General features: G+C 46.4%; 1 protein-coding gene across 1 annotated transcript in view; it reads left to right on the forward strand.

Moving 5' to 3' along the window:
• Positions 1–290: 290 nt before the first annotated feature.
• Positions 291–20,769, forward strand: part of LOC101976033 (transmembrane protein 132B-like) — a 42,500-nt gene continuing 22,021 nt past the window's right edge. Inside the window, 1 exon segment of the mRNA XM_013366286.4 lies at positions 291–362. Coding sequence (XP_013221740.3) covers positions 306–362 — 57 coding nt within the window. The 5' untranslated portion in view covers positions 291–305.

Below are 20,769 nucleotides of genomic sequence, written 5' to 3' on the forward strand. Positions count from 1 at the left end.
GGGGTGGGGGAGGAGGTGGAGGAGGGAGCAGCTCGGTGCTCCCGAGAGGCTGGGTGCCAGGAGAGGGTCTGGCTGCCGGGTGTGGCCATCAGTCTGGCTGGACCCCACCCTCACATGGCTGCATCCCTGCAGGCTCTTAGGGCAGAGGCGGTGCTGGCCGGCCTCACCCAGCTCCCTGGGATCCAAGCTCGCTCACCGGTACCTCTTCTCTCCTTCAGGACACGGAGGTTTTCAACACTGCCATTCTCATGGGAAAGCCCGTCTCGGTCCCTGTCACAGTCGTGGGGGTTCAAGAGGACGGTTCAATGGTGGATGTGTCAGAGACTGTGGAGTGCAGGTCGGCCAATGAGGACATCGTGAAGGTACGTGATGGCTTCATCTGCCTGTCTCCCAAGTGCACGTAGCTTTCATGGCTCACTATGTACTAGTCTGGATATCTGGTAAGCACCCTGTGCTCCTAGGGTTGTGGACCAGAGTGACCTCACTAAGCAGCAACTGGCTGAATCAGAGAAAACCTGGGTCAGATAGCATCTGCGGGTGGCCAAGCTGCTCCCTTCTGCCAAGCCTGAATCTCAAGGGCAAATCTGTGCCAACGCTCAGTTCTATCTCTCTCCCCATCCTCCCTCTCTTTCTTCATAGGGTGCTGTTCTCTTAGCATCAACAGTCCCCATACCATCTCAATTGGTACCAACTTTCTGTGCCCAATCTTTTTACTTACTAAATGTATATTCTTTAACTGCCTCGCTGTTTTGGAGTGGCTGGTTGGCCCTGCTGGTTGGCGTGTGGTGTTAATAAATACCTCCCTGTTTCAAACTTAAAAACAGATTTGGTCTCATTACAGGATAATAAAACTCATGAGCCTGATGTACTAAATTTTTGTTAGTAACATTAAAATTAGTGACTATTAAATTTTTTAATAGCTCATCCTGTGCTACCTGCCTTAATTTGAATATAACCTGAGGCATATAGCTCAGTTGGGGAGTCTGTCCAAGGGAAATTTTTACTGTGTGCTTCATTCTAATTAGCTACACTTCTGACTTTAAATTCTGCCGGGAAGCAGCCCATGTTTTCAGTTTTCCACGGTCTTCACAGGGTTCTCCTCAAACTGCTAAATTAGGTGTTTCTGCCCATTTTTTTCTGAGTACGTTGGTTGCTGCTTCTTTTTGCAGCAAATACCTGGGGAGAAGAAACTTCAGTCTTGAGGACGATCCTTCCTCCTTCAAGTGCTGAGAGAGGCCTGGAGTCAACTCTGTCCCCATGTTTTAGGAGAAGACATCAATGCCCAACCCTCCCTTCCTCACCTTCTCCCAGCTCTGGTTCAGACGTTCAGCAAAACTGTTCATGGCCAACAGGAAGGCCTTCTGGGGTTCCCCAGGGAGAAAGGGTCGTGGAGGGGTTTATTTCTCCTCAGTGCAACCTGCAGGAGGCTGTGTCTTGGTCTAGTGACAGTTTAGTAAAAAAGAAATGGTGTACTAGTGAGATCTAGTGAAAAACAAAGAGTTTGTAGGAAACTCAAGCTTGGTGCCGGTGGTTTCCTGGGCTTGGAACATTAATTCTCCATGAGAAGAAGGCTGGACCAGCTTAAGACCTGGACATACGGCCCTGCCTCGTGCCTGGAGATGGAACAAGCCCAGGCCTTACCTTCTCAGCTCAGGGGACCAAGTGCTCACAGGAGATCATGCGCATGGATGAAAAAATGGTTAATATGCCTTTGGCCACACACACTCCTCACCCTCCCCCTCCTTCCAGAAAGCAGAAGCAGACACTGGCAAATGGACATGGCTCTGTGTGCTTATGCCATCATGGACCCAGACAAGTGACTCCCCTCAGTGGGTTCCTTAAGCCCTCAGTCCCCTCCTGAGAGCCTCCTGTGGTGCCCCACACAGGATCCTTGTTCTGCTGGCTGGAAAGCTCCACTCAAGGGAGGCCAGTTCAAGTTCAAGTTTATGGATCCCACCCAAAATATCCTCTGTCCCTCCTTATAGATACAGTTTTGGAAGAGGACAGATTTTGCCTATTGCAGCCTCATGAAAAAGCAAGTTCTTTAGCAAATGATTGTGTACTCTTCTAGCTGTGAAATGGAGCCCACAGATCACCAAGCTCAGCCCTGCAGTAGGACAGGTCTTCTGGTCATCCTTGCTGCCCGTGTCAGTGGGCCAGACTTAATTAGATAGCTGGGATGCACAGGTTGTGGCTTCACTCTTAATGTTCGTAGTCAATTTTTCCATGACTCTAAGATGGATGGAAGTGACCACAGAGCCCTGTGCTGGCCTCAGCCTGAAACCAGGGACAGCCCTGGACATTGGCACATTTGTTAGTACCCTCAGGAGAGCCCCTCCATCTGTGTGGCTGCTGCTCAGCCACTCCTTCACAGCACAGGGAACACAATGGGGCCCTAAGGATGAGTTTACTGGGTCCCTAAAGATCTGCATGCACTGGGGGTTCAGTGGCCTGAGTCTGGGATTGAGATGGCAAGGAAGTGGGAATCCAGGAAGATGCAAATTATGGCAATGCACAAATTAGCTTCTTCAACCTGGGATGGAATGACTTTCGAAGGACAGAATCTAAAGGCATAAATATTTTAAAAATCTGGAACCTGACCCTAATTGGGCAAGATTGGAGGGGATAAATGTCAAGTTTTAAGTCACAAATTGCTCTGAAGTTAAAAATAAAAAAAAAAGTAGGGGATGCGGCTTGAGAGTGTGTGTGTGCGTGCACACCTGTGTGTACGTGCATTGTATACGTACACGTGGCTGGCTGGCTTTTATTCTTTAATCGTTGTGGTCATGTAAAAGTGGACAAATTGGCACAGAAATTTGGATTTCCAGTTTCTGATGAAAAATCATGAGATAATGTGGTCCTGGGCCTTGGGCTCACGTGGGCTGCACCTGGAGTTGAGTAGAGGAGACATTTTGTGTAAGGCTTGGACCCCGCAGCTCACCACAGTCCCCACTACTCCCTCTTGTCTCCCCCAAGGAGGTGGAAGGACATTTGCCACCTCAAGTCATACTTACAAGGCTGGCTTTCCGATCTTAGATTTTAGATGAAAGTGAGTTTTTTTCTCATACTGTGGTCTCAAAAAAGAGAAAGGAGCAACAAATGATCTACTTCATTCTGTCATCCTTCAGGCCCTAAGAGGGCACTGGAAAATTGGATTGTGTTCTGCCAAAGAATGTCTGGGTGGCCAAGGGTTCTTGAAATCAAATCACAGGAGGAAAGACTATAGCAAGGGCGAATGTTTAGCCTGGTGATGAGAAGAAGAGGCCCCAGGGTGAGGTGGTGACAGCGCTTTTATGTCTTTCAAGGACCATCATGTGGAAGAGGGAGATTTGTGCTTTTTGTATTCCTAAAGTGGCAGTTAAAAAGGACCATTTTAAGTTCAAAGTAAAGGAAGGACTGCAGAGGTGGTGAGTTCTTTGGTTAAGCATTCAGACAGACAAGGTTCAGATCTTAACTCCACCTTCCTTACCACCAGACCTTGGGCAAATCGCTAAACTTCTGTGAACTCAGATCCTTATCTACAAATGGGGATGATAACGATATGGTGGAAAGTTACCTTCTATAGAGATTTGTTTCAATGTCATTGTGTAAGGTAGAAAGAACCATAATCAAAATAGTCCTGGAAAGCCCATTAGTGGAGACCTGGGCTTTTGGAGTTCAAAAGACAGTTGATTAAAAAAAATGTTTTCCTTGCTTTAAGCCACAGGCATAGGACAAGGGTTACTTTAAAGGAAATGGTGTGGGTGGTGTGTGCCCAGGTAAGCTGGCCTTGGGCAGAGCCTTTTACTCTCTGTGTCTCCTGGTGGAGGTTTTTTCTGGTAGCAGCCCAGCTATTCTGAGTATGTGTAATTGGATTTCTGTTTGTTAGATCTGTGTGATGAAGTGAATTTGGGGAATAATTAAATGAGAATGTACATCTAAAGGAAGTCACAAAGTGTTTGAGCCATCATATGTCAATGTTGCACTGATAGATGTACAAATTTAGATCCCCGCGCATACGCATATCCATGATCACATCTACAAATCTTAACCTCTTCTTGGTTGTAGGGCCACAATATCTATGGCTGTGTCTATGCTGTTTCCAGCCCTGAGCACAGTGTCTGGAACAAGTAAATGTTGGTTAAATATTCAAACAAATGAATGCTAGGGATTCCTGGAGGTGGGAGGAGATACCATGCATGAGTGGCTTTTTTGTCTTTGTGGACATCTCTACTGAATTTCCTGTTACTGGAAATCTTCAAAGAGAGGTGGAGAGAGCTCTAAAGCCATAGGACTTGGTGATAGTGGACATGTGGGCCTGGCCTGCAGTCCACCTTATTCTTCCCCCTTGAGGATATTCCATTCTGTAACACATATCTTGATCATCTGCTTGTGGAGGGCAGTGCGTATAGAGTCCCAGGAGCTACCAAGGTGGAGTGCATGTGACGTGTTCCCTTAGCAGTTTTCAACAGCACATGAGTATTAAAGGGGCACCACTGGTTAAGCATTTATTAAGTGCCAGGTACTACCACAATAAGGACATTAGTACTGTTGTTTCACTTCATTGTCACACGGACCTTTAAGCTAGGAACTATCAGGGCCTGGAGTTTGCACAAGAGGAATCCGCAAGTAGAAGGGCAATGCCACTCCTTGCACTCTAGTGGATATGAAGGTAGATCCCTTCCAGGACCCTCAGACCCACGCATCCTGAGTGACACTCTAATGTCATAAACCACACTGTGTGGGTGAGGTGGCAGGGACAGTCAGGGAGTCACTTGATAATGGCTTACTCTGGATCTACAAACGACCTGTTTCTGCCCACAGCACCTGGAAGGTTTGTGTGTTAGTCCCTGTGGTTGCTGTAGCAGGTCACCATGAACTTGGTGGCTGCCCATGCTTCTGGAGGTGGGAAGCCTGTGAGAGGCTGGTAGAGCCACCTCCTCCTCCAGCTTCAGAGGCAGGCTGCCTTCCTAGCTCGTGTCCTCCTCCATCTCAAAGTCAGCAGTGTGACACCTTCACCTCTCCCCTGGCCCCTGATCCCATCACCACGTCCTCTTCTCTAACTGCAGCCCTCCTCTACCCCTCACGAAGACCTGCCCAACAACCACCCCAGTCTAGGTCCTTAAAGGCATCTGTGACATTCCTTTGCTACACATGTTGCATTCCTAGGGCTGGTGTCACAGGTTATACAAATGCGGTGACTTAACACATGGAAATTGTTCTCTTGGAGGCTGGAAGTCTAAAATTAGGGCATTGGCAGCCCCACACCCTCCAGCGACTCTAGAGAGGGTCCATCCTTGCCTTGCACAGCTTCTGGGGGCTCTGGGCATTCCTGGGATTATGGCCTCCTCACTTTAATCTCTGCTTCCCTTCTCACCTCTTACCTGTGTCTCTGAATGACCTTCCTTTATCATACTGGTGCTTATCATTGCATTTGGGGTTACCTTAATTCAGGATGATTTCTTCTTGAGATTATTAAAGTTTACCTCTGTCAACCCCTTGTTCCAAACAAGGTTGTGTTTTTCTGCACTTGCAGTTGTCTTGGGTCAGTGGATTGTGGCTTCCAGAGCCACTGAGGCCAGTCAAGTTTCTCAGCAGGAGATGAACTTATGCATGCTTCCAGAGAAATAAATATAAGTTCATGTGGATCTCGAAATTGTACCTCCAGCCTGTGGCTGCTATGAGTAAGTGTCTGGCCTTTAGGTATCAGCTGGACTCATAATAAGGAGATGTTAAAGGGCCAATAATAGAGCACTAACATGTGAGAGCCTTACCTGCCCAGGAAGAGTCTCATCTCCACAGGTGACCTGGGAGGGGTCAGGTCAGACAATGGGTGTCAGAAGAAACAAAGTCTGCTGCTGAGCAGCCTGTGGGCTGCTGGTCACCAGACAGCCTGGAGGACCCGGTCAGCACCTCGGAGAGCAGCCTCACTCTTGGGATCACTGTATCCCTATGAGGGCTGTGAGGAGTTTCTCCAAGAGGCTGGACTTTCAGACAGGACGGGCTGGATGATGGTGTGTTCTCATGGGGGCCCTTACAGAGATGACATCACTGACAGGCCCCTCACCCTTCGGGTTCAGATGTGAGGGGTGCTGGTCAGGGCGGCAGGTCTTGGGCTCAGGCAGAGCTAAGTTGTATGCCTGGGTTGGTGTGGATTGTTTCTGTTGTTGTTGCAGATAAAAGAAAGCCTGATCCAATGACCCCTGGCTAATGCTAATTCTACTTGGAAGAACACAGAGAAAAATTCCAAAAGAGGTTGCAGGCCATCCTTTCTCCTTTAGCAATGATTCACAAAAATTCCTGCCAGATCCGCGGTTACTCTACTTCTGGCATGAATTTCCCTCTTTCACACGCTGCCAGGAGCCATGCAGCTCAGAAGAAGTCCTCATGCGGTTTGGATGTTATTGCCTAATTTTGTCCTTCTTTATGCTGGTAATTTGGACTTTCATTGTTCCATTCTAATTGGAGATGTGTCATATATTTCCTGTTGGCCAGGGATGGGCACTGCTGCCTTCTCAACCTTTTGTTCCTGTCAGCTTCATTATGATTTCAATATTAATTAGATCATTTATTCTTCTCTCTCTTTGGCATCTCTAATTAAGAACTAACATCCTGGAATTGTTTCTGCATAATTCAAGGAGATCTTGGACAATCCCGCATGAACCTGCACACCTCTGCCTTCACTTGCCAAGACGCATGCCCGCGCCCCCTCCTCCTCCTGGGGACCCTCATCTGCTCTTCCCTGGCAAGGCCCTGCTTGCTACAGTGTTGGGGTTTGCTGGAGATGTGGGGCTGTGACTGTGCTACAGATTTCAGGCCTGGGCAGGTACAATCCCTAGTGTCTGGTGTCTCCTGGGGACATATTTATTCTGTGTTAAGTAGAAGGGAAGGGAGCCCTCCATTGTGCTTTGGTTCTTGATTCACAATCTAAACCCCCATCATGTAGCTTTGGTGGTAGGGAGGGTGTGCCGGCTTCACTTAGCTTCCAGAAAAAACTCAGAGGAGCTAAACAAAGTTCGTAAATTAACTGGATCACAGAGCAGTGAGACCCAGACACAGGTAGGCATGGGTCCAGGCACAGAGGCCATGTGTTGAGGCTGCAGCCTCCCTCTGCCATTTTCCTATCTAACAGCTTCATGACCACACAGCTGACACTCAATGAGCTGCCCATGTTTAAATGGAGAGTTTGGTACATTTTGATGGTTTTGTGGGTGCAAAAACACCACCCAAATTGGGGCAGTGATATCTTTAGCCTTTGATCTTTCTTCTTGCTTCTTTATAATCCCTTCTCTCTTGCCCCTCTCCATTTGTCCCGTGTAATCACTCCCTACAATTAATTTTTATTTTCTGGAGTTTCATATAAATGAAACAGTAAAGTATGTTTGTTATCTCCGTCTTCATTGCCCCGCTTATCTCTCTCTCTTCTTTCCCTCAGTGTAATTAACTTGAGATGTATCCTTGCTGGTATGTGTCTCCATAATTCTTCTTTAACTGCTGAGCTGTATGCCACTTTGTGAATATATCACAGTTTGTCCCCGTGGATGGACATTTGGGTTTCTCCTGGTTGGGCTAATGCTGCTGGGAGCATTCATGCAAGCTTTTGTTTGTCATTTCTGTCACTTCAAGCAGTCATTTCTCTAGAAATAGAAGAGTCTCACAATACACAGAAGCACATGTTGAACTACTTAGGAAGCTGCCAAATTGTTTCCTGAAGTGGGTGTGGCATTTGCTTTCCTGCCATAGGTGTCTGAGAGTCCTGTTACCTCCACAGTTGTGCCAGCACTTGGTGTCATCATCCTGTTACCTCCACAGTTGTGCCAGCACTTGGTGTCATCATCCTGTTAATTTTGGCTATTCTGATGGGTTCAGAGAGGTGAGCCATATTGGTTTTAGTTTGTATTTCCGGAATGATTAGTGCTGTGGAATGTCTTCCCACATGCTATTTAACATCTACAGATATTTGGTAGAGTGCTGCTCAAATTTTTTGCCCATTACAAATTTTTAAAAATGCTTGTGATTGACGTTATCAGGTATGATTTGAGAGACTTCATCCCAGACTTTGACCAGTCTTTCATGATCTTTCATCTTTTGAAGAGCATAAAATTTTCACTTGGTGAGATCCAATGTATAATTTTTTCTTTTATGAATTAAGCTTTTGCTGTAAAACCTAAGAAATAATTGCCTCATCCACGTTCACAAGATTTTTCTCACATATTTTTCTAAATTTTCTAAATAGTTCAGCTGGTACATTTAGGTCTGTGATCCATTTTTGGAGTCATTTTTCGTGAATGTGAGATAAGGGTCTAAATTTTTCTGTTTAGCATGGAATTTCCAGTCATCTCAGCACCATTTGTTCTGTGTCATTGAAGACATTCCTTCAGTGTTGAATTATCCTGGAGTCCTTGTTCTCTGTAAAGAGAGCTTTGTTTCTGCCTTTCTTGTCTGGGTGGCTTATTGTCTTGCTTAATCACCCTGCTAGGCTTGCCTTTAAAGAATCTCTCACAAAGCCTTGACCAAGTGCATGAGTGGGTGTCCTCCCTCAGCCCTGATCCTGGGGAGAGGACGTTCTCCTGGCTCCAGTAAGTTTAACTCTAGCAGTTTCTGTTGCTCTGCACATGACTTTCATTGAGTGTGAGGAATTTTTCTTCCAATCCTGTTTGTTTGTTTCTGTGTCTGTTGAGATGACTGCATGGGTTTTGTCCTTTGTTCTATGTGGGGGTATAAGGCTATTTATTAGAGAAAAAGAGCTTTGAAGTATTTCAAAATTCTTTTTTCTTGATAAAGTGGGAGATGATAGCACCGTGGGCCAGCTCTTTTTGGGTTGTTTTAATTTTTATATTTAAGTTAAATTCTTGCTTGTTTGTTCCCTAATTCCATAGAAGGATGGGAAAGTTGCACCAGTACTGTCTTTGGTTATTTAACAATGCCGAGAAGGAAACGCTCTGGGAGCTGGTTCCTTGGTTAGCTGACGAGCTCCAAGTTCCCAGGGAAGCACACTTGTCCAGTGGTCACCCCCAGGTCCAGCTCCTCCCTGTCACCTGGGGAGCAAGCGCAGCTGGGGGAGTGCGCGGATGGCACCATGAATTTGCCAGAGCGAAGGTGCAGCAGGAGCTTGGTGTGGCCCTCTCCTGAGATGCAAGGCTCCCTGCTTGGCTCTCTCCTGCGGTCGGCATCTAGTAGCCCTGCTGCTGGTGGACTGGCTGTGCCCTCCTCCCCTCAGCCCTCCAATGGGGCAGGACACTATCTGTCTGGCTCCTCAGTGCATCCTAGTCACCTGCCACTGAGCCTGGCACCAGGCAGCTGCTCCAAAAACAGATGCTGAGTACAGCCTCAGGCCACTCCCTGGGGCCTGAAGAGGACAGCACTGCTGTGGAAGATGGGGGCTGTACAGTCGGGGATGCAGGTCTAGACCTACTCAGCCTTCACTCTCAGGGGATCGTGGAAAGGCTGCTCTTTAAAAAAAATGGTTCTTTTTAGTTAAACACAACAGCAGAATCAATTCTGCATAATTATACAAGCACGGAATGTATCTTATTCTAGTTAGGACCTCTTCTTGTGGATGTGTGTGACAGTGGAGTCCACAGTGGTGATTTCATACACGAACACAGGAGAATCATGTCACACCCATCCCACTGCCTTTCCTTTTCCGGCACCCTTCCCTTACCTCCACTCCCCTTTGTCTAATCTACAGACTTCTATTTTCCCTGCCCTTTATTGTGGTTTACCTTCCACATATCAGAAAAAAACTTTCAACCTGTTTTTTTGGGGATTGGCTTATTTCACTTAGCATGATATTCTCCAGCTCCATCTATTTACCAGCAAATGCCATCATTTCATTCTTCTTTATGGCTAAGTAATACTCCATTGTGTATATGTACCACACTTTGTTTATCCATTCATCCATTGATGGACACCTAGGTTGGTTCCATAGCTTAGCTATTGTGAATTGAGCCGCTCTAAACATTGATGTGACTGCATCACTGTAGTATGCTGATTTTAGGTCCTTTGGGTATAGACCAAGGAGTGGGTCAAATGGTGGTTCCTTTCCAAGTTTTCTAAGGAATCTCCATACTGCTTTCCAGAGTTGTTGCAGAAGGTTGCAGTCCCACCAGCTGTGTATAAGAGTACCTTTTCCCCCACATCCTTGCCAAAATTTATTGCTTGTGTTCTTGATAATCTCCATTCTGACTGGAGTGAGATGAAATCTCACTGTGGCTTTAATTTGTGTTTCTCTACTTGCTAGAGATGTTGAACATTTTAAGTGAGCTTTGGAGCCTGACTCTGTAAAGCCTCGTAGGTACTGGGCACCCACACATTTCTTGTGCATGAGTTCATGCTATACTGTGCTCACAGTACCTGAACCCCACAGTCAGTCATCCCACCTGAAGCGAGCACAGGGCGCCATCTTGCCTCTGAGCAGGGCTCTCCGGCTGCTTTCTTTGGTGCTCCTCGACTTCACCCTGAGTGCGCCCTGCTGATCTCTGGGGTGGGCTCTTCTCTCCCCACTCTTAGACTGCACATTGGCCATTTTAAACATACCAATGAGATTGTATGATTATTACCTTCTGCAGATAAAGATGTGTTCTATTTTTCTCTTAAATATCTCAAAGGTCTACAGAGAAATTCACTCATTTGAAGAACTAACAAACCTAAAAAGAATGAAAGACTGGAACTCCTTTTGCAGTCAAGGTCCTGGCACCAAGGAGATGCGAGGAACATAGATGAGAGATTCTGAGACTCTCACACGCTTTCCCCAAATACTCATGAAGTTTAGCTCGAGCAATTTATTAGTGCTTTATTGATGTTTATCACTAGACTGTTACAGACTCTTGAAAGTGACTGCTGCCCATTCAGCTGGTGAAATATGACTTCTATCTCAGTGGGAATCAAGGGTATGTACTTTCTCCAGGAGCAGGTTGAGAGGATTATGTGATCTCCTGTTCATAGACTCAGGCTTCTTGCTTACATCCAATTGTTGAGAGGAATGGGCTGTCAGTAGTAAGAGACCACTCTCTCACACACAATCTTCTCACCCTTCTCTGATTATATTGTTTTTCCCCTGATCTTGGTTTGTCTTCTAGTTACAATAATGAAAGACCTGAGGCCAGGTAACTTTATAAAGAGAAAAGGTTTAATTTTGCCTCATGGTTCTGGAGGTCCAAGGTCAAGGGGCTGTATCTGGTGATGATCTTCTTTTCAGCAAAGTTCTGAGGTCATGTGGCCAGAGACAAAAAGCAACATAGAAAACTTGCTATTTCAAGTAGAGGTCACAGTAACCCCTTTGGATAACAGGAATTGTGCCTCTATGAGAAACATGCTCTCTTGTCCAAACCCAAACAACGGACCAAGAGACACAAAGTATCACAAACAGTGAGGCTTTACTGACAGTCCTGCAAGCCTGGGTGTCTGGAGGCGCAGGCACACCCCTGACTGTTCCAACCAGCATTTTGTCTCCTCGAGGTGCAAGAGCCCTCCCCGGCTCCTCAGTCTGAGAACTATGGGGTGCACAGTCTTCCTGAATGTCACCTAGGTTTTACTGTTCCCTATTGGTTATTTTAAGGGATGTACCTGGAGTTTCCACATCTCCCTTTGTTTTCCTGGGCAGGAAGGCCTTTCTGAGATTGATCTGTTCCATGTGGGGTTTATCCCTGTTGGTCAGCCAGGCCTCCCCCCACCTCCTGTGAGTCGATTTGTTTTGTCTCCTCACTCAGGCGTCAACTGCTGGTTTAATCATTTTCTCTGTTTCCTCTTTGGCTAGTTTTCTTATATCCTGAGTAATTTTGCGTTGAAGGTAAATCCTGCGTTCTGATAATGAACCGCGGGACTCTCTGTTTCTACCTCCACTGCAGAGATGAGGAGACCAGTGCTCACAGAGGTCAAGTGTCCAGGCCCTGAAGGTTGAAGGAAGGCATGGGAAGCTGGAGCCCAGGTTCATGTTACTCCAGAATCTGCACTTCACCTGTGTGCTGCCCACACAGACGTGATCTGTAGGATTTAGGGAAGATTTAGTGAATCCGGAGGATGCTGAATTGGGAGGGGGGTGTCTGGGGTGCAGAGTGTGGGAGGGCACAGGTGAGGCTGGAGGATGTCGTGGTGAAGGGTGGTGAAGGGTACTGAGTGAGTCAGAGCCCTAGAGAGAGATGTCAGCAGCACAGAGTGAGCAGAATGCAGTCCTGCATGGAGCCTGGGCCACTGGTCTGCTGGGTGGAGAGAGGTTGCGGCTGCACAGCTTCGTGGCATAGGGAGGGCCACTGCTATTGAGGTGGAATTCCCTGAGGCTGGACTCGGAGGTGACACCTGGTCATTGAAATCCAGAACATGGATCATTAATAAATCGATGACCGTCCCCAACCCATGACAGTTCAGGGCCCAGGCCCATCGACAGCAGAGCACGGTTGTGGTGTCCTGGCAGGAGAATGCCCTTCTGAGGCTGCCAACAGGCAGCCAACCACAGCCTGCCTGAGCGGGATTCTGTACAGAATCTTCTCAGTGAGTCAGGGCAGATGGGCACGGAGCTCACCAAGAGTCACATCTATAAGAATAGAAACAAAACAGTGCAGGAGAAGCATCCGTGAAAAGCTTCCTTTGAGATGCACGCTCTGCCTTGGTAGGCATGCTGTGGGGCGGCCTGGTCCACTGTCTCCTGAGAAGGAGCTCAGCTCTGTTTCTTGGGAGGCGGAGGCAAAGGTGTGTTAATCAGGACTGTGACTCCGAGTGGCTAGGTCCAACTTAGTTCCCCCAGTAGAGGGGTGTGTTGGTGTCCCAGCAGACAGTGGGAGGCCTGGGTCTTGGTGATGACAGCAGCCAGAGAACAGAGCTGCTCACTACGCTTTCTGTTCTTGTTACCATGCATGGACTTTCTCCTCCCAGAGCAGCTTGTCCACAGCCGTTGTAGGCTCAGGTCACATCTGTATAGCCTTGGAAGGAGGGAGGAGAAGAATCTTTCACCCAACTTGTTCAAAACTTTTGAGGCAGTGTCCTGGCCAGTTGAGAATGATCCAGCTCCTCAGCTTTGTGCTGGGGCCAGTGGTGGGAATCAGGCTGGGGTGGGATTGGGGGCCAAGTGGTGCGGGCATCCTCAGGGAGCCGGATGGGCATGCCTGGTCACCTGCTCATGTTGCAGGCAGGATCTTAGGAAAAGGAAGGGGCTAGGGTTGCTGGGTACATCAACAAGACAAGAGCCCCTCTGCAAACATTTTTATTTTAGAAATTAGAAATTCAAATGTGTTTCCAGACCTAACTGATGAGTCTGGGAAATCTGGAAATACAGGCAATATTCTAAGTTACCAATGGCTCCCCTCAGCACTCATGTGTGGGGGACAAGCAAGCTCAGACAGAGGCTTGAGCCTCCTTGTGAGCAGGGGGAAGCTTACCTTTGTTCTCGATGGTGACAGAGGGCTTTACCAGGTAGACTGAGAACAGCCAGGTCCTCTTGGCAGAAGAAGGCACCAAATGCAGAGATGCAGGGGAGTAGGAGAACAGATGGCCATGAGCATGGGAGGCAGGTGGGGGCTAGGTCAGGGTGGCCACTCCAGCCATGGCAAAGAGCAGGGGGCTCTATCCTGTCATCGATGAAGGACATTATTTTATTAAGTGAGAATTTTAGAAATTAACTGAAAATGAGGTGATTTTGGCAACAGAGAGAGGGATGAGTGAAAGGGAGAAAGGGTCCTTGAAGAATCCCCTTCATTTCTCCAATAAGAACCCTGGAATGGTTCAGACCAGCAAGAGATGGGGCAATGAGGCTGAGCGGATTCAGGGTGAAGAGGACCTTGCCATCCTCGTGGTCCACACTTTCCTTCACCCTGCCCAGTCCTGCCCAGTCCCTCTCTGCCATCTCCTTATTGTCACCCATACCTTTAGTTCTGGTTGACATTGTGATGTTTATGTGCTGACTTATTTATTGTTTGTGTTTGCGAATTTGCTGTCCCATGTCCCACATCATTCTGTGAAAGGACAAAGTATCAAACATCTGATCAGGTGCTTATGGGGCAGGGTTTTCATCTTTCCAGGAACTGGTGATGTGAGGGGACATCTCCCAGGAGCACCCTCCCCCAGAGGAGGGAAGGTCCTCTCTCTGAAGTGGGTGCCATGAACAGGGAAGAGCACTGTGGAATGTCATGCCTGGCCCTTGGGGGGCAAGCTTACTCCCTGAATCACGACTGTGGTCTCATGAGCTCATAACCAGGTCACAGGAGAGAGGCTCTGTGACAGATGCTCCTGAGCCTGTCATGTCTTCTTACACCCTTGGACCATAAGGACAAAGGCATGTGTGCAGATCTGTTTGAGGGGCGGGGAGAGGTGGTCAGCCACTCAAGGGAGAGCACAGTTTGGCCTACAGATGACACAGTGGGAAACGCTGCTTGGATGGTCCTTGGCTCCCGTGAACATGGTGTCAATCACCGTTGATGAGGAAGCGGCCAGTGTGCCAACCACGTTCACTTAATTAGACCAACACAGGAGACACCTGTGGGCATCTGCCCAGGGTGATATTATCTTTCCCCCTTTCTTTCTGGTACTTGTTTCCCTCACTTCTCCTTGCACTTGTGGGCCTGCTGCTCGCCATGTCTACCCTGCATGGCCCATCCCTGAGGAGCAAGCCTAAGGGCCGCTCGCCCCCTGAGCAGGACCCAGTGCACTCGCCCTCCCAGGACTTGAAGTAGTTAGCCTGGGCTTCGCTCTATCAGGTAAGGTCCCCAAAAAGTGTCTGCCAGTGCCTGGAAGGACAGGGCCAGTCCCGTCACAGAGTGAGAAGGGGCAGCTAAAAAGCCAAGAGGCAGAGAGACTGGCCTGGACATTTTCTGGTTGCAGCTGAGGCTCTGCCACTTTCCCACCTTAGTATGATCCACCCCCGCCCTTCTCTTTTCAGTGGAGCCTGTGCCTTGTAACTTGTGTGTTCTCACTCACGTGGTCAGAATGCCGAGTTGTCACTGAACCCTCCACTGCCCAAGCACTTTCCAGACAAGACAAGCTTTGAGGTCAGTGCTGATTCCCTTCAAGGTGTGCAAACTGGGGACAAAGGCAGAGGACTTGCTGGCCTCACACCCTTCCACCTCCGCCCTCAGGAAGAGGCTTCTCCGTGGCTCTCTCCCCTGCCCAGGCGGCTTCTCACCACTTGGTCAAAAGCCTGCTGCTGCTGGTCCTGCCCCAGGTCCCAGGACCACAGAGGGAGCAGCAGGAACTCTTGGAGGTCACAGGAAGGCAGGAGAAGCTCATTTTTCAGAAGCCCTCAGCAAACACCTTCACATGGCATTGGCTAGCACTGAACCAATCACGAGGCAGGAGGGTGCCCCCAAAAAACCAGCATCCTGTGTTGTGTGTTACTGTGGCCAAGGTCACCGCAAAGTGTAATGTTAGCTGTGGGTTTTGGCAGGTGCTCCTCATCTGGGCCAGGAAGCCCCTTCTGTCCCTAGCTTGTCATCCCTGTCATAGTTGCTTTTAGGTTTTGTCAAGTGCCTTTTTTTTTTTTTTGACTGAGATGCTGGTGAGCTTCTGTTCCTTATTGGTATGGGGCACTCCCTCAGTTTTCTCATGTCACTCCAGTCCTGCGTTTCTGAGAAATCTGACCTTGCCATGGTGCACAGTCTTCATATAGGTTGCTATATATTCCTGGATCCGGTTGACTATTTTCTTGAATACTTTTACTTTTCTTTGGTTTTGGTATCCAGCTAAAAGTGGCCCCATGAAATGAATCAGGAGAAATTTTCTCTTGTATTATTTGAAAGAGTTTGCCAAAGGTTGGTGTCGGTTCTTTAAACATTTGGTGAATTCGCTGAGATGCCACCTGGGCCTGGGCTTTTCTTCCTGTGATCACCAGTACCACCTGTACTTGTCACAGGACTGTTCAGGTTTTAGATTCCTCCCCGAGTCAGCTGGAGGAACTTGTCCATTTTCTCTAGGTTTTCTTATTTGTTAGCACACAACCATTCATAGTGTCTATCTATAGCCCTTTATCTTTCTTTAAATGTCGTAATAATGTTCTCTCTTTCACTCCTGGTTTTAGTTATTTAGGTCTTCTTTCCCTTTTCTTTTGTCAGTCTAACTAAATGTCTATTTTTAATTTTTAGTTGTCAATGGACCTTTATTTTTATTTATTTATGTGTGGTGCTGAGAATTGAACCCAGGGCCTCACACATACTAGGCAAGCATTCTACCACTGAACCACCACCCCAGCCCACCTAATGTCTATTTTGTTTTTTTTAATGTACCAATTCTTTTCTGTGTGTATTTTCTCTATGGTTTTCTATGATCAATTTCACTAATTCAGATCTAATGTTTATAATTGCTATTTCTTCCTAATATCATGACAGTTTTACTAATAACAATGTCCTTTCTTGTCAGAATCGACTTGTCTTCCATTGATAGCTGCTGTAGGCTTTGTAGAGTGGTGTATACAGAGCTCCTTCCTTTGCCCTTTTCCCCTCCACCTGGTTCATCTCTGTACATAGGTGCCTCTGCTGCAGGCATCACATAGTGGGACCTCTTGTTTCTGTCATGTCTGATGATCTCTCTCTGTTGGGCTTTCAAACCAACTCACAGGAACATTCTATTGATATATTTGATCACCTCTTCTGTACACTTTTTGCGTATTATTTTCCTATTGTTTTTCTCTCTTCCACTTTTACCAATTTCTTTTGCACCAGATGAACACTTTCTAGTGTGATATTTTAATTCTTTTAATGATTTTTTAAACTACTTTAGGGTTAATTTCTTAGTAGTTGCTACAGGAATTCCGTACACATCTTACCAGATCAACTTGAGAATTTTGTAGTAATAATTCCTTTGAGAAACAGAAGGATTACTTCGGTATAACACTTATCCCTCTTTGTGATATTATTATTGTGCATATTAAATATGTCATAAGCATACCAGTGCATTGTTACTACCATGTAATTTATGACTCATGTAGAAGCTTAGAGCAGGAGAGCAGTCCATAATTAGATAATTTTAAAATTAACCTCCTTATTTACCATCTTGGCTTGCTCCTTTGGTTTGTTTCTGTGGCTCCAGCCTTAGGTGTCAGACTCCCACTCCATGCAGCTTTGCTCCTGCCTACCTTCTTTTCCCTGTTATTGTTCACCATATTACATTTCTACATGGTTTGGGCCCAGCAGTACAATTATATACATACTGCTTGAGATAACTGCTTTTAAAATCAGTTTAAAGTAGGAAAACAAATACACATTTATACTGTCTTTTATAATTTAGGCTATTACTTTCAATAGTATTTTTAACGTGGATTCAAAGTACCATATAGCTAACTTGCTCTCAGCTTGAAGAACTTTCAGGAATGTATTTATTTTGCATTCATTTTGAAATAATCTTGCTGCCTATAGGATTCTTGATTGACAGTCTCTTTTGAACCTTTTGGATGGTGTTCCTCAGCCTCTGGTTCCATTATGTCTGATAAGTCAGATGTTAATTTGAGTTTCCTTTGTGCATAATGAATAACTGTTCTTTTGATGTTTGTATTATTTTCTCTTTGTCTTTCAAAATTTTTACTGAGATGTGTCTGAATGTGACTGTCTCAGTGTTTACCCTGCTTGTTGTAGAGTTCTTGGATGTGTGGTGTTTTCATCAGGTTTGGATAGTTTTAATCATTATTTCCTCAACACTTCCTGCTCCTCCCCTTCCCCTCGTCTAGCATCCGGGTCCATGTCTGTGGGTGAGCTCAGTGTTTCTCTTATGCTGTGTTCACTTTTCTCATCGTCTTTTCCTTTGTTCTTTGGGGTATAATCTCTTTCAATCTCTCAGCTTGGCGGCTTCTTTCTGTCCACCTCATCCTAATTTTGATCTTGTCTAAAAGAATTTTTGTTTTAATTTTTGTGCTTTTTTTAATCTCTGGAATTTTTTTTCCAAAAAATAATTTTGCTTTCTGATATTTTCTACTTGTTATGACATTGTCATATTACTTTCCTTTTATTATTTAAAAATATATGATATTTTATATGTATTATTTATAATATGCAATATATATGTTTATCTATTTTATGATATATATTTTACGTATTTTTAAATCTTAGCTAAGATCGCCATATGAGCTCTCATAGAAAGTTTCTGGCACCTGCCTTTCCCCCTGTGGGTAGGTGACAGTTTTCTGTTTACTGTGGACTGTATGTTTGAATCCTTCCATCGAATCCACGTGGTGACGCCCTAACCTCCAATGTGATGATATTTGGAGGTGCGCTCTGGGGCATAATTAGGTTTAGATGAAGTCATACAGGTGGGACCTTCATGATGGGGCTCATTCCCTCCAGCAAAGGAAGAGGACAGACCCTCCTCTCCTCTTTGCATGCCCCAAGGCCCAGCCTTGGGGGGAAGGTGTGCGCACCGTGGGAGGAGGGGCTGGGCAGGCTGGGAACACTCTTTCCACCCCTGCAGTCCCCACGTGTGCCAGCACTGTGGTCTCAAGCTTCTCACCCTCCAGAATGGTTAGAAAACAATGAGTTTGAAGTTCCCCAGTGGGTCATATTTCTTTGTGGCAGTCTCAGCTAAGACAGGCTTCTTTTCATTTCTTGTGGTTTTTCTTGTTGTTACTGAAAACTTGCTGTTTGGGGTGATATATTTGACAGAGCCCTAATTCAGGCTTTGTTGTTGTTTGCTTGTTTGTTTATTTAGGACCTGTAATTAGAGCCTCTCTTCCCTCCTGTGTGGGGCTCTTGCTGCTCTTCAGAGGGCACAGCCCTGGTCATGCTCAGAGCCTTCTGGTAGCACAGTGGGGTCAGTGTGCTCTTTGTTGTCTAGTACTTGAAGTCTCTGCTAAGCTGTCTGAAATTCAAATTGTGTCCTTGCAAATCCATCTATAGATGTTAGATGTTGCTTCAATGTTTCTTCAAGCTTGGCACATGTGCCACTTCTGGTACGAAACATGAGACTTGGTAGGACATAAAACAAATAGCTATCAGATTTTTTCTAAAGTACCTCAGGAAATGATGCATTTAGTGCAAGGAGCCCACTCCCCACAGACACCTGCCTGCTGGGGACCAAACTGGGTGGGCAGAACTGAACTATTACTGGTCATTCCCAAACTGAGTGAGCTTGGGAGACAGGAGCAAGCTGTGTCTCTGAAAGTTATGAACCTACAGCAAGTGACTTTCTTCTGGGATCCTTGGAGGGATGGGGAGATTGAGGGTATGTCACCAGCAGACTTCCCCCTGCTCTTACTTCAAAGCCTTGCTGGCTGTCTTTCCAGTGGGAAATCAAGTTGTTTATGATGTGGAGACATGGCTGAGTGGGTAACCATACCACACAGACAACCTAACTTTGGGAGATGTGGCTGAGTGGGTAACGACACCACACAGACAACCTAACTTTGGGAGACTTGGCCTGAGAAGCCATTGGCTCAAACCTCACAGGAACTGAAGTCTGTGTTAATCTTGTTACTTTACAAACACACACTGTGCTTCCTGGTGCTACAGCTGTATAGATGGTTTGGGCCTGACCCTTAGCCTCAATGGTCACGATTTAGAAATGTTCCTTTAAACGTGTGTGCAAAGTAAAATGGGGACAGGAGAGTGAGGGCTGACAGGCCATAGTGACTTCGTGGAGCAGGTGGTGTTGGAGTTGTGTCTCGGGAGATGTGTAGGAGGCATGCAAGTCATTACAGTAAGAATCTCTGTAGTTTCACCCCAGGGGCTCCTTCTTAGACCAGCCAGAACCAGGATTATAGCCAGGATTCAACCAGCACTTCCCATGCCAAAATCACTCAGAATCAATTAAGGGGTGGATTCTGATGACTGACTGGGCCATTACGGCCTGCCTGAGCACCAGGCTTTCCTCTCTCACCCTGGTTGGGGTCTGTTTTCCTGGACCTCCCAGGAAATCTTCACTGTGAGCGTGAACGTGGGTGTCCAGACTTCTCTTGGCCCTTCCAGTTGTCTAGCGTGGGCCTTCCTATGACCTGGAGTAGATGGTATGAGGCTACTTTTCCCCTTTTCCTAAAATCTCAGAGATGAAAATTCTTAGCTTCTGATTTTTACAAGTTCACAGTTCACAGTATTCTTTTGGCAAAAGTTTCTTGTCTTAAAAACAACAACAACAACAACAACAACAACAACAACAACAACAAAAAACTTTCAGTTAGTTGTCGTGGCACACACCTGTAATCCCAGTGGCATGGGAGGCAGAAGCAGGAGGACCACAAGTTCAAGGGTAGCCTTGGCAACTTGGCAAGACCCATCTCAAAAAATAAAAAAAAATGATCTGGGGAGGTGGCTCAGTGTTTGAGCACTCCTGGGTTAAATCTTCAATACCTCCTCCACAAAAGTAGTTTCAAAACAAGTTTGAAAAACACAAATAATTCTATTTTTCAATATTCCTCTCTTTCTGAGACTATGATTTAGAATCCTGCAAAATATTTGTCTTTTAGGTGGGTGATCTATATACTCACCCTGAAGTCTTAAGCTCGTGGCTCCTGCACCTGTGCATGTGGCAGATGGCATTTATGCTGCAGAGATGCTCCCCAGAAGCCCAGGGCCCTGGTCACAACTGTGCAGGATGCTAGCAGCACCATGTGCTGCTGGGCTTAGCAGGTGGACACTGTCTTTCCAGGCATGGTGGGATGCATGTGAAGTACGAGGCTCTCATGTAAACCTATATTGGCAGTGCATTTTAAATATTCCCTGTGAAAGGATAAAGTGCTTAAATGAAGACATCCCATAGACAAGTACATGCTAAGCTTTGCACCAAATCCTAACCTTGGGCCTTGGTTGTTGGCATAGTCTTGATAAGGGGCACCATTTTGGTAGTGCTTGTTTAAAAAGGTAGAATTAAGCTTTGCTGAATGCAATT

Source organism: Ictidomys tridecemlineatus, chromosome 1, assembly GCF_052094955.1.
Source record: "Ictidomys tridecemlineatus isolate mIctTri1 chromosome 1, mIctTri1.hap1, whole genome shotgun sequence".
Taxonomy (NCBI): Eukaryota; Metazoa; Chordata; class Mammalia; order Rodentia; family Sciuridae; genus Ictidomys; species Ictidomys tridecemlineatus.